We start from the raw sequence: 13359 nt of genomic DNA on the forward strand, positions 1-13359 counted from the left end.
GTGGACAGTGGGTGTGACTAAAAGGAATAGCACCAGGGAGATTTGTGGTGATGGCTACATAAAGCTTACATGTGACAAAACCACATTGAACTACACACACATACACACGCACACACGTAAGTGCACCTACAACCCATAGAATCCGAATAAGCTCAGTTGATGGCACCAATATAAATTCTCTGGTTTTGGTATCGTATTAGAGTTATGCAAGATGTCCACACTGAGGGAGGGTGAAGGGTGCATGGACCTCCCTGTCCATTTCTTTGGAACTTCCTATGAGTATTTCAAAATTAAAAGTTTTAGGGGTGCCTGGCTGGCTCAGTCCAAAACGCATACAACTCTTGATCTCGGGGTCATGAGTTGGAGCCCCACATTGGGGGTAGAGATTACTTAAATAAATAAACTTAAAAAAAAAGTTTTAAAGTAGACAGGATAGTACAATGAACCTCCATTTACCTATCACATGCATCTACAATGATCAACTTATGGCCAATCCTGTTTCATTGGGATCTCCCACACTTACTTCTCCCTGATACTTTTCTGCTGCAGTTCCCAGGCATCATATCATTTTATCTATAAATATTTCAATAAAGTGAGAACCTTTATTTTTATACATAATCATGATTCTATGAATAATTTTAGTGTGGTAGGCATCTAATTCCTACATATTTTGCTTTCTTAATCCAACAGGGTTCATTACCTCAATTCATTATAGAATTATTTCCTATTTTTCTTTGCAGTTTTTTCTTTTACATCCTTCTTTCCTTTCTTATCTTTTGGAGAATTCTTTCCCTTCTTTAGCAATTTTTGCAGTTCTTCAAATCTCCCCAATCCTTTCCGGACCATTATTCCACGCCACCATGCCTGAATCTGAAAACAAGATAAACCCAAACAGCATTAGCTGGTATCACTTAGGACTGGGGAAAGTTATCTCTTCATTCTGGTATGTAGTTTTAAAGATGTGAAGAATGGAATATCATTAGAACTCTACACCTTATTTTCTCTCTCAATTGGCCAGTCATCCTGGCAAATGTAAAAAATAAAAATAAAAAAAAAATCAGTGCTTTTATGTCCCAGGCACTGCTGTAGACATTTAGGGAACAGCAGTTAAATGCCAACGTCCCAGACCTCACATTGCAGCGAGAAGAGACAAACACAGGGATGTACGATTTGATAGATGGTAGTAAATGCCACAGAGACAATAGTGCACAGTAAGGGGAATCAGGAGGGCCTGCATCTGCCCTCCCTCTCATCACTGGACTGCTGGGCTTCTACCTACAGCCAGCCCCCACTCTTTCCGAGATCCTATTCCCTCCCACCTACTCAGAAACATCCCTGCCCTAGTGGTAGGCTCTGAACCTCCCGGTGCCTCCCCACTTCTCTCCAAATAAAAGCTCGAGTCCTTACAATGGGCTTACAAGGCCCTATCTGATCTGCTCACTTCCTCTTGACCGCACGGACCTCTTTGCACCTTCCCCTCGCTCACTCTGTTCCAGCTGTGCGGGCCTGCTTACAGTCGGACACACCAAGCACAACCCCAGCGCCAGGCCTTTGCTTTTGCCGCTGCTTCTGCCTGGAATGCTCTTCCCAATATTCAGATGGTTTACCCTCCGGTTCTTCAAGTATTTGCTTAGTTGGCATGGCTGTGGACTGAACTGTCTCCCCTCATCCCCAACTCATATTAAAAGCCCTAACCCCCAGTGTGATTGTCTTTGGAGATGGGCCCTTGGGAGGTAATTAGGCTTGGATGTGCTCACGAAGGTAGGGTCTTCATGATGGGATTAGTGCTCTTATAAGAGACCCCAGACAACTTACTCTCCTCTCTATCTTGTGAGGGCACAGCAAGAAGACAGCCACGTGCGAGGCAGAAAGAGAGCTCTCACCAGAGACCAACCATGCTGGCACCCTAATCCTGGACCTCTTGTCTCTGGCACTGTGAGAAAATTTCTGTTGTTTGAGCCACCCAGTCTATGGTACAGTGTTATGGAAGCCAGAGCTGACTAAGCCAGTCATTTTTCCAATGAGGCCAACCTGACCATCTCATTTAAGTCGAACCCCCTCAACCCCCCCCAACACACACACACACACACACACACACACACACACACACACACGACTTCTGGGCATCTCAGTTCCCCTTAGCTTGAACTTTTTTCCAATGCCACTTATCACTTTCTAACAGACTATATAATTTTATGTTTTATATTTCATGTTTTTATTTCCATCATACTAGACTTTAAGCAATATGAGGAGAGAAAAATTTGTTTTGTTCACTGATGTACTTCCAGTGCCTACAGCCGTGCCTGGCACATAGCAGAAGCTCAGTAAGGATTTGCTGAATGAATGAACGAATGAATGAATGAGGTGGGTGGGGGATGCTGTTTTATATAACGTGGATCAAGGGCAGGTATGAGGATATTTGAGCGGGGACTGAACTAGGTGAGGGCTGGAGTCTTGTCCATATCCGGGGGAAGCATCTCTGGGCAGAGGGAGGAACAGGCTTGGACTTTGGGAAAACACCAAGGACCCGTTTGTGACGTGAAAATGGGATGGAGGAGATGGGGAGTGAGAGCAGCCGCACAGGAGTTCGGGTGGTGCTTTTCCAGGGTAACAGTACCGCCCCCTAGAGGCATTCTAGACTTTCGGGGCTTTTTGTTGTCTTGAGGTTTAGCAGTCTTCAATTGTGGGACGTGCGCCCTAGTGCACAAAGACTTTCCCAGGGTGTGCGTGCTTGCATAGTTTGGAGGCAATCCATTTCCAGAGCTTCAGCTTCCACATGCACCCCTTGCTACAATGTATCTGCGGAGGAACACAACTGCTGGTTCTCCGTTCCCGCCTCTGCTTCAGGGCTGACCCTCTGGCACGCCTCTCAGCCACCTGAATCTGACTCGGGTGTGTTGCCCTGGACTCCAAAACCCTCTGGGACACCACAAATACAATACAAAATAGTGGTATCGAAAAAACAAGACACACGAACAAACAACAACAACATAAAACAGACTCTTAAATACAGAGAACTGTTGGTTGCGGGGCGGGGGCGGGGGGTAGTTGGGTGGTGGGATGAGTAGAATAGGTGAAGGAATGAAGAGGTACAAACTTCCAGTTATAAAGTAAGTAAGTCATGGAGATGAAAAGTACAGCATAAGGGAACATAGTCAATAATATTGTAATAATGTCGTATGGTGACAGATGGGGACTACACTTGGGGTGAGCACTGTGTAATGCATAGAATTGTCAATATGTTGTGCACCTGAAACTAACATAAAATTGTATGTCAATTATATATCAATAATAAAAGACTAGCAGTATTGATGTTGGCCCTACGGATTAGGCAACCAATTCTTTTGTAAGGCAAGTGGTTCCCAGCTCTTTGCCTTCAAGAAAAGTGAAAGAAGACCAGTTGATTTGCCCGCCATGAGCCCGCTATCTGGTTTTTGGGGATATAAATCTGGAAGAAGTTCAGAGAAGTGTGAAGCATTATCATTTAAAACAAAATAATATAAGCACACACACACAAAGGCTTCTTCCATTCTTGTCAACTTATCTGTGTCAACAAGGTTTCTCAGTGCTTCATCTGTAAAATGAAAAGTAGAAATAGAACCAATGTCAACCCTAGCAATAAGTAACATTTATGCAGGGATATATAAACTATGGGGGAAAGTCTCTCATTTGTGTATGTATTTTCCCCAAGTCCTCTAGGTCAAATAATTAAATACCAAAATTTGTAATGGATTTTATAGTGGTTTGGTCAATTTTATACCACTAATAAATGTAATATGACTTAATCCAGGACATTAAAAACCCTATGGTCACAGAAAAAAATTTTAATTTTAAAACTTAACTTGTATAAATATTTGTGTTGCCTGAAAATATGAAAGGTGATCTATAAATTACTTAAAATTATACACATTAAGCTCAATTCATAGGGGAAAGTGAAATAGAAATACATGTTCAAGAAGAAAAAGAAAGGATATAAAATTTCTGCCTATGGTTGGCTCAAGTCCGACTGGTGATATCAGCTCAGGTCACCATCTCATGGGTTGTGAGACTGAGCCCAGCCATGGGCTCCGCAGTCAGCATGGAGTCTGCTTAAGAGATTCTTTCTCCCTCTTCCTCTGCTCCTCCCCCACTCAGCTACACACACACACACACACACACACACACACTCTCTCTCTCTCTCTCTCTCTCTCTCTCAATCTCAAATAAATAAATCCTAAAAAAAAAATTTCTGGGGCGCCTGGGTGGCTCGGTCGTTAAGCGTCTGCCTTCGGCTTAGGTCATGATCCCAGGGTCCTGGGATCGAGCCCCGCATCGGGCTCCCTGCTCGGCGGGAGGCCTGTTTCTCCCTCTCCCACTCCCCCTGCTTGTGTTCCTGCTCTCGCTATCTCTCTCTGTCAAATAAATAAAATCTTAAAGAAAAAAAATTCTGCCTATAAAATAAGAGCTTGCTCAAGTATTTTGTAAATTGATACGACTGACACATCAAATCATAATGGTATTTAGATTCCACTATGTTTAAAATACTGATCTAAGAGCTCTATTTTAAGATGTCAATATTTAAAAGTCACTGAAAAGTAAATCCTTTGCAATAATTTAAACTTAGTGGCAAAAGAATTTAAGTACCAATTTCAAAATGTGCAAGAGGGTACATGGTTTTTCAAAATACTTTTAGGAAGTATCCAAAAAATATTATTTTCATTCTTCCAATGTAGCCACTCTTGAGTATATACATATTAAAATAAATATTTTAATATAAATTACTTTCCTTTCTCCTTTATGTTGCAGCTGAGGCATTATTTTCATTTGTTAAAATGATGGGTTTTGGTAGGTTATATTATGTGAGTTTAATTTCAGAAGAGTAAAGAAGGTATCACATACTATTTATCATAAAAGAGAGGATATTAGGTTTGATATGGTTGAGGGCCATTGACAGAAGAGGGTCTTGCAAAGCAAAGACTCACTCTTGCTTCAGGTGAAAAAGAGAATCATGGATTTCAGTAGAGTAGTGATAAGATCCCCCCTGTATTTCAACAGCACTGGTCTGACTGCTGAGTGGAAGGTACACTGTAAGGGGAGCAGGTGTGGAAGCAGGGATACTAGTTGGAGGACTAGGGTGGTCGTGAGGGGCTTGGACCACCTGCATAAAGAATATTGAATCCTGACTGAAATGGACACAGGCCTGGCCTGGACTGGCCTGTGTGGGGTATCCTATTATCTCCATGGGCTAGGTGGGCAAGGAGGAGATGACAAGGTTCTTTGCTGCCCCTCCCTTTTAAGGCTCTTTGCCCTTTGATCCTATTAGTGGCAGAGCAGAACTCTGGTCTCTACAGCCTTGCTCCATAAATACTTTCATTCCTAATTTTTCAGCCTTATCTTAGTGACTTTGTGAACATAAGCTTTTCAGTCCAGTGAACAGTCCAAGAATTTTAGACTGCTTTGGGATTGGAAGTTTGGGTTTCTTTCGCCTGTTTGTTGTCTTCTTAACTGACAAAGAGCTGAAGAACGAAAATGCAAAAACGCTAAGATGATGTTCAAAGACCCTCTTGCTTAATTCTGAGGATAAAAAGGAAATAAGAGGGTCTACTCTCGACAAGGACAAGGTATAGATGTGTAAAGGGCAGCCCCAGAATAGTCTGTAATATGTTTACCCCTGACCCTTCTCCAAAGCAACTGTGAATGTGCTAGCCAGAATTTTTGCTGATTTTACCTTTGTTGCCATTATCTTCATGTTTCTTTTTTTCTTAAAGTCCGCCCATATAGCCTGGATGCTTTCAGTACACACTTCTTTTGGGGGGTCATCCAGGGGGTTGTCCTTCAGTGTCAAAACTTTTAGATTCACCAGACTATCTAAATTCTCTGGAAGACAGGTGATCAAGTTGTCTTCAAGCAGTAATTCTTTCAAAGCTGAAACAATTTGTTTTTAATGATAGATTTATCTTAAGAAGAAGCAAAGTTAGCATTCTTCAGTCCAGTGACTTTGAAATGTGTGTCTCCTGCTGTGTCATGTAATAAAAGACACAGGTTTAAGGAGGCAAACCAAGTTCTCTTCCTTATAACAATTCAAAGGTGTGGGAGCCAGTGTATATAAGTATTAGAGACAGAAAAGTAGTACACACGGAAAAAATCTGACAATGTTTCAGTCCTTCAGCGACCAAGGACAGGATAAAGACGGATGGTCAGGAGCATTGCTAAGGAGTACTGCATGCCCACCCTCGACTCTATGGCAAAAATCACTTTTTTATTTGGTCCCACTGAAAGGTCAGCAAAAGGCTGTTAAATGGATGGACAAATTGACACAGGTACGAATAAAGAATGGTTTAGCCTAGTGTAAAATGTTTGGGTGTTTAAATATGGATCATATATGATTCTTCATGCCAATCATACAGCTCCAAAAGTCCTCCCTTGCTGATTTCACCACTCTGGGTCAACACTTTTCCTTTTATTCAAGTAACTTAGTGACCTAATGCAAATTTGCTGCAGGACCCCAACTCCAAATTCTGGCATATAGTAGGTAGGCAGTAAAGTATGATTAGTGGTAAAATGACCTGTGGATGAATGCTAATTTTCTTAGCAGGTCCTATTTACTTCTCTATTCAGTTCCAAATAAACAATCTAACTGCCTTTGTGAAGTTCTTAGCTGTACTAATCAAGCACCTGGCCTTCCCTGTCTCACCAGTGAGGTCTGCAAGGAGGTGACGGGCTAGGGCTATGCTCTCTAAACATTGAGATTGGTCTTCAGTGAATCAAGGAAATGGGAAACGCTTCATCACGGGAAATGCTGACCTCACGCTTCACTAGGCTGAGCATCTACTAAGATCCCTCACCTTGTGCTTGGCAAATGGAATCTGGAAGTTGCTTAAGCCAGTTGTGGCGGCAGTCAAGAATTTCCAGGTTAGGCATTGATCCCAAGGAGGTGGGCAGGTACTCCAAATGGTTGTTCTCTATATACAGCTCTTTAAGACTCTGCAAAACATGACAGTAGACCATAATGATCCTTACATTGATAAAAGAATTAAAATAACCAGAATCACCGGTGAGTTCCCATACTCTTTCAATGGGGGATACTATGCATTGGGATCAAGGGAAAAACATACTTATTTAAAGAACCATCGTCAAACATAAAATTATTTTTGGGTAAAACCATTAGACATGGTTCCCATCTATGCAGGGAAAAGAAAACATGGGAATCTAGTGTTTGTTTCACGTGAACTTTATGGAAAAATAATTGTGATAATTTAACTATATATATCATTTGCTCCCTTTCAATAGCTAATTATCCGCAGCAGTTGATATAGAACTGAAATCGCATCAAGTATCAATCTAACATTGCCCAGGTTTGAGGTAACCAAAATGTGCAGATAACAAGTTAGCTATTTTCAAATCCGCTGAGGAAAAATGTAGTGTTTGCATCTGACCCAAAGATTTCAGAGAGTGTCACATGGCCTGTCAAGGAGCCAGATGATGAGAAGGGTTCTGAACACAGGGCAAAGCACTGGAGAATCAGGAACCGGACCTCTGAGTCACAGGTAAGAAGTACCCATGCTATACATGCTGTTGCTCAGTTCCACGACTTGGGGGGCGGGGGGGGGGGTGTCGCGGCCGTATCTACTTTATCGTTAGTAAGAGTGCAGTACCACAAACATGGAAAAAATCTCAGTTCTTCATGCATACATTGAGACGTAGGGGTATGGCTAGTTTGAATGAAGTTATCTTATTGCTTTGCTAGGATTTAGCACAGGGCTGTGGACCCATCTCCATAGGAACCTGGGACAATGTTAAATATACCCTGATTTGCCTGCCATCATGCAGGGAGGAAGGTCACCTTGCCCCATCCAAAATGCAGGCTCCTAGCCATGTCACCTGTATGATACTTTAACTTCAAAATAGTACAATTTTCAGGGGCCTCTTACAAAAAGGTAGAGATCGAATGGAAAGCAGAATGACTCAATTTCTGTAAATAAAACATGCCAAACCACACAGTGGAAAGAAGTATGGCACGGCATAGCCTCTTGGCTATGTTCTTTGAGGATGGATCCAGGGGCTCAGGAAAACAATGTTAGAATTACTGCTTGTTTGGGGTTGGAAATCTAGTATGGATGATTCCACAGGCAGCCTACAGGGACACCACCATGTTTTCTCAGTATCAGCCAACTTAAGGAATCAGTGGGCACGTACTTCTTTGCCTACTCGTTTGGGGAAGCTTACCTGTAGTTTACTAATGTGTTCTGGCAAAGAGGTGAACTTGGCTCCCTGGTCTTGCCCAATGTATAATTTCTCTAAAGACTCTAAAGAAAGGATTTCTTCTGGAAATGAAAGGAACTGATTTCCTGTTAATCCAAGCATCTTCAGCTTTGAAAGTGAACCGAAGTCTGAGGGTAACTAGAAGTATTCCAAAAAGATAAGTTTCAGGTCAAGCTTATTTTAAACAGTAAGATAATAAATGGGGTTTTTAGTTTTGAGGCCAATTGATAAACATAAAGTAGAGCAATTTAGCAATTCCTACTGGTGAAAAGTTGGCACACATGTTTGCATATAGAGTATTTATATTTGTAGATCTAAAGTCTGGAGTCCCACTCTTTCCCCAAGCTTCTCTGCTCTTCACTTTTAGGCACTGCTTTAAATCGAAGCAATTTTTAACCTACGTTATTGCACATTTTTGAACTGTAGTGTAGCAAATGCTTGACAAAACTGAAAAAGTACTAACTTTTTTAGTGTAATATTGCAACTATAATATTAATAATTTCAGTTATTGGAACTGATCAATTTAGGAACATGACCTCTCACTCTGAAAGGCTTTAGGTCAGCAATTTAGAGACTTCAGTTGAATTCTCAGTTGGGGGTACCTGGTTAGCTTAGTTGGTTAAGTGTCTGCCTTCAGCTCAGGTCATGATCCCAGAGTCTTGGGATCCCATGTCATGCTCTCTGCTTAGTGCGGAGTCTGTTTCTCCCTTCCCCTTTGCCTCTCCCCCTGCTCCTCCTCTCTCTCTCTCACTCTTTCTCTCTCAAATAAATAAAATCTTAAAATCTCAGTTGGAAGAAAACAGTGAAGACTACTGTGATTTTTATCTTATCATATTCTGCCCTCCAATGAACACCAAGGCTTATGTGCCCTTTGTAGGTATTGGGTAGCCATTTCCCAGACTCCCAGACTGTCAGGCTTAGGAGGCCTTAGAAAGGTTATCTATTCTAGTCCTTTAATAGGATGGTTGAATATATTCCACAGCTAGCCATCCAGCATACATTTAAACACCACCTCCTGGAATGAAAAGCTCATTACTTGGATGGAGACCTCTAATCATCAGATTTCCTTCTTCTGTCAAGTCAAAATTTGTGTCACTATTATGTTCACCTATTGGTCTCTTTCTAGCCCTCTAGAACCACATGGAAAAATCTCATTCTTAAAATGTGTGACAGTCTCCCTATTGTTTATGTTACAGAGACACCTATTTTCTTATAGAAAAAAAAAAAAGCCCAGCTATATATCTCAAGAGCTTCTTAACTCACTTTGAACCACCTTCCTTTATCTGGCTTTATTCCTAACAGGGAAATAATTCCCCACAGTTGCCTGTCCTAAGCCCGGGCTTCTCCTCCACCCATTTCTCTCTTCTTCATGAGAATGGTTACAGTTCAACTCAGCCTGATCTCTCCATAAATGGGGGGATAGATAAATAATTGGGGAGTAGGTCAAAAGAAAGCCCCTTAGAGGGATAACATAACAGTAAGTCTCACACACCTGCAATCTTGCATAAGATATTTTTCTCTTCATTGTGTAGGGTGAGGGCTTATTTTCCTAAAAATGCTATAAAATGTGTATAGTTTTATTTATTTTTTTTAATCAGAGGAAGTCAATCTCCAGAGAAACTGATGTTTAAGCTTTCCTTCTTGGCTATTTCAAAATTCTTCATCAGGCACTTAGATCCCTTTAATACAAAGCATCTGCATCAGTGCAGTCCAAAATAATAGGAAAAGGTTTTTCAATCTAACCCCTTCATTATAATCTAGTAATGTCCCTCTTACTGCTGTTCAGTTAGCTCATAGGTTTAGCTTTTCTTTTTCAAAGCACATTGAATGTTTAAATATTTTTTTTCAGGATATTCAAGATCCAATAATTAATCCCATTACAGTCACATTAAAGTAGCAGGAATAAATCTGGAGGTAGAGAAAACCTACAGAGCATCAAATGAGGACAATCATTATGGATGCTCTAACTGAGCTTTAGTCATTTGAGGTTGAGTTGTCCCTTAACAGAAATGGACCATACAAATAAAATCCATCTAGATACACACTGAAAGTCAACTACTTTTGCATCCACCTAGACAAGAAAAAGCTACTGGCCAGGCTCCAAAAGCCAGAAACCCATCAGGTAAGTCTTTCGGGTAGGAGAGGTAAGGAGCTGGCTTAAAAACCATGTGTCATTATACAGAGAGATGCACTGGGAAGTTACTGGAGGGATTAGCATAATAGGAAATGAGAGAAGAAGACAAAAAAACACAGAAATACCTTCATAGGAACTGAAGAATAACAAGCAATGGTACATAGAGATTTTCACATTCAACATAATAATAATGAACATGTCCACATTTCAGCACAGCTTGACTTGTGGTAAAACCTGGTATTGGATGAGGCTTATCTCTATTAATGCGCCATCTGTGTGTGATTCCCTCCTCTATTCTGATCTCTGAAAAAATCTCACAGGAAAGGATTACGTATCATTCAAGACTCAGTAGGAATTAAGTCAATGTGTTATTCTTCCCAAGGGCACTTTATATTTTGAGGCTTTCACTCCCAGTGTAGAACTGGACAGACTTTGTCCACTGTAAAAGGAATTTCTTACCTCAATGGTGGAATAGCTGGGGGGTTGGGCAGAGGGCCTCTGATAAACCTCTGAAATCCTCCAGTGGAGATCAAGCCCTAGATTCTCTTCCTAAATCCTAAATTACCAGCAGAATGGTTACTTCCTGAAAAGCAGTTTTAAAACTATAGCGACTAGGAAAAACAACAGCACCCCCCACGAAGTTCTAAATGAAAAATCGAGTAAGAGATTAAACAAAAACAAAAACACCCCTAACAAACCTTTAAGGCCTAGGACTAGTATAAAGTATGGTGAGCACAGGAGATCCGAGTCCATGGCCAGGAAAAGCAGACCTATTATTCGATCACAGTCGTGGATTTCCAAATCTCCTGATTTCTCCCTCTACATTTGTAACAGAACTAACTGTTCTTTTTAATTTTCAAATATTAAAAATAAAGAGGGGCGCCTGGGTGGCTCAGTCGGTAAGCGTCTGCCTTCGGCTCAGGTCATGATCCCAGGGTCCTGGGATCGAGCCCCGCATCGGGCTCCTTGCTCAGCGGGAAGCCTGCTTCTCCCTCTCCCACTCCCCCTGCTTGTGTTCCCTCTCTCACTGTGTCTCTCTCTATAAATCTTTAAAAAAAAATAAACAAACACATGTGTATGCACCACCCAAACCATTTGTTAATAAACAAAATGAAATTTGTGTCAACTCTACTCAAATAAAAGGAATTTTCAAATCAATAAAATGAAATGCTGCAGTTAAAACTGAGCTTCCCCGGTGACCCCCTCCTCATTTCCTTCACTTCCTTCCTCTTCCCACAGGCAGCCACTATTAAGAATTGAGCGAGTGTTTTCCTAGTTCATATGTTTTATACTTTTATTACATATATACATATCCACAAAATAGGTGTTGTGTGTGTATATATATAGTTTTGTGTAAGAATTTATAGTGTCAGGTTCTGCAATTCAGTGTTTTCCTTTTTAATAAACATCACAATTTTGAGGTCTATCTGCCCAGGCACACAGTGCTCTAGTTCAGTTAAATTATTGTAGGGTTTTTTAATTTTATGAATATAGCACCATCTGTTTGCTCCTCGCTCTACTGACATTTGGGTTGTCGCCCATACTTCCTGACTGTCAATAGCGCTATGAGGAACATTTTTGCACACGCCACCCTGCACACATGGGACAGAGTTTCTTTAGGGACTGCTTTTGCGGTTCACCAGAATGCAACATTAAGGCCTGAGGTCGTAGGTGTCAGGAAAAACCCCTGCCGTGTGAGGAACCCCCATTAGGAGGTGGTCTCGGTTCAGAACACAGACTCTGGGGCCCAGGCGCTCTGGGTTGGAACACGGCTCCGGCTCGTACGGGGGTGTGGCCTCGGCAAGTCAGGTAAGCTCCCCGTGCCTCGCTTTCCCCATGTATCACTGAGGATAATAGCACCCACAACAAAATGAGGACATCAACACCAGCTCAGGGGCAGGAAAAGCCCTTGTGGAAGCACCGTGACAGCCAGGAAAGGAACCAGTACCTGCCATATCTTATTATCATCCAGCGCCAGGATTTCCAGGTTCTTCAGCGCACCGATCGCCGACGGACAGCGCTCCAGATGGTTCTGGCTGAGGTCCAGGAAGCGCAAGTTGGCCAGCCGCCGGAAGGAGCGCCGCAGCCCCCGCAGGCCGGTGTTGCGGAGGTAGAGCAGGTGCATGGAGGGCCACTTGCAGAGGAGGCGCGGCACCTTCTCCAGGTGGTTGCCGCTCAGCCCGATCTCCGTCATCTCCGTTAGCTCGGCCAGGGTGTGCGGGATCGAGTGGAGGCGGTTGTGGGACAAATCCAGCACCGACAGTTTGCTGCAGTGGCCCAGCGACTCGGGGAGAACGGGCAGGCTGTTAGAAGCGACATAGAACTTCTGCAGCCTCGTCAGGCTCCCAATCTCTTCTGGGATGACAGTTAGTTTGTTCTCATCCAGGTCAATGATCTCCAGGTTGTAGAGAACACAGAGCTCCGCAGGAAAGACTTCAAATTGGTTTTGCTTCAGGTAGATCTCCCTCAGTTTGGTCTGGTTCACTATTTCCCTGGGCAGAGACTTCAGGTTGTTGCCGGTCAGCCCGAGCAGCTCGAGGTGGTGCAGGAGTTTGCAGATGGCGATGGGGATCTCGGCCAGGCCGATGTGGTAGAGGCGCAGCTCGCGCAGCGTGCGCAGGCCGCTCAGGACCGGAAGGGACGAGGGCAGCAGCGGGTTGTGGCTCAGGTCCAGGCCCTCCAAGCTGCTCAGCTTGCCCAGCTCCGGGCACAGCTCGGTCAGCTTGTTCTTGTTCAGGTAGAGGATCCGGGCGTTCTTTAAATGCTGAATCCCTTGGGGGATTGCTTCAAGCTGGTTGTTTTCCAGATGCGCTTCTTCTAAGTCTTCTAATTCTAAGATCTCTGAGGGAATGGTAGTCAAGTTCTGATGAGAAGCATCAATGAAAAATGTTCTACCAGAGGCCTGTTGTGGATCATCTTTCTGATGAATTCTAGATGCACGTCCTATTGATTTTATGATGTCATTTGACATTGTGTTGATGGAA

General features: G+C 42.7%; 1 protein-coding gene across 1 annotated transcript; it reads right to left on the reverse strand.

Moving 5' to 3' along the window:
• Positions 1 to 717: 717 nt before the first annotated feature.
• LRRIQ4 (leucine rich repeats and IQ motif containing 4) lies at positions 718 to 13359 on the reverse strand. The gene is made up of 5 exons (XM_036118363.2): positions 12324 to 13359; positions 8206 to 8379; positions 6825 to 6963; positions 5708 to 5904; positions 718 to 870 (listed from the first exon to the last, which is right to left on the reverse strand). Exons 1-5 carry the CDS (start codon positions 13344 to 13346, stop codon positions 718 to 720), a joined length of 1686 nt encoding a protein of 561 aa, XP_035974256.2. The 5' UTR covers positions 13347 to 13359.

The sequence above is a fragment of the Halichoerus grypus genome, chromosome 1 (genome assembly GCF_964656455.1).
Source record: "Halichoerus grypus chromosome 1, mHalGry1.hap1.1, whole genome shotgun sequence".
NCBI classification, from domain to species: domain Eukaryota; kingdom Metazoa; phylum Chordata; class Mammalia; order Carnivora; family Phocidae; genus Halichoerus; species Halichoerus grypus.

Excerpts from the sequence above, each read along its gene's own strand:
- LRRIQ4 (XM_036118363.2), bottom strand. The coding sequence starts at position 13,346 with ATGTCAAATGACATCATAAAATCAATAGGACGTGCATCTAGAATTCAT. Across the intron at positions 5,905-6,824 it reads TTCCATTTGCCAAGCACAAG|CTTTGAAAGAATTACTGCTT; the intron begins GTGAGGGATCTT and ends AAATTGTTTCAG. Across the intron at positions 871-5,707 it reads TGAAGATAATGGCAACAAAG|ATTCAGGCATGGTGGCGTGG; the intron begins GTAAAATCAGCA and ends TCTTGTTTTCAG.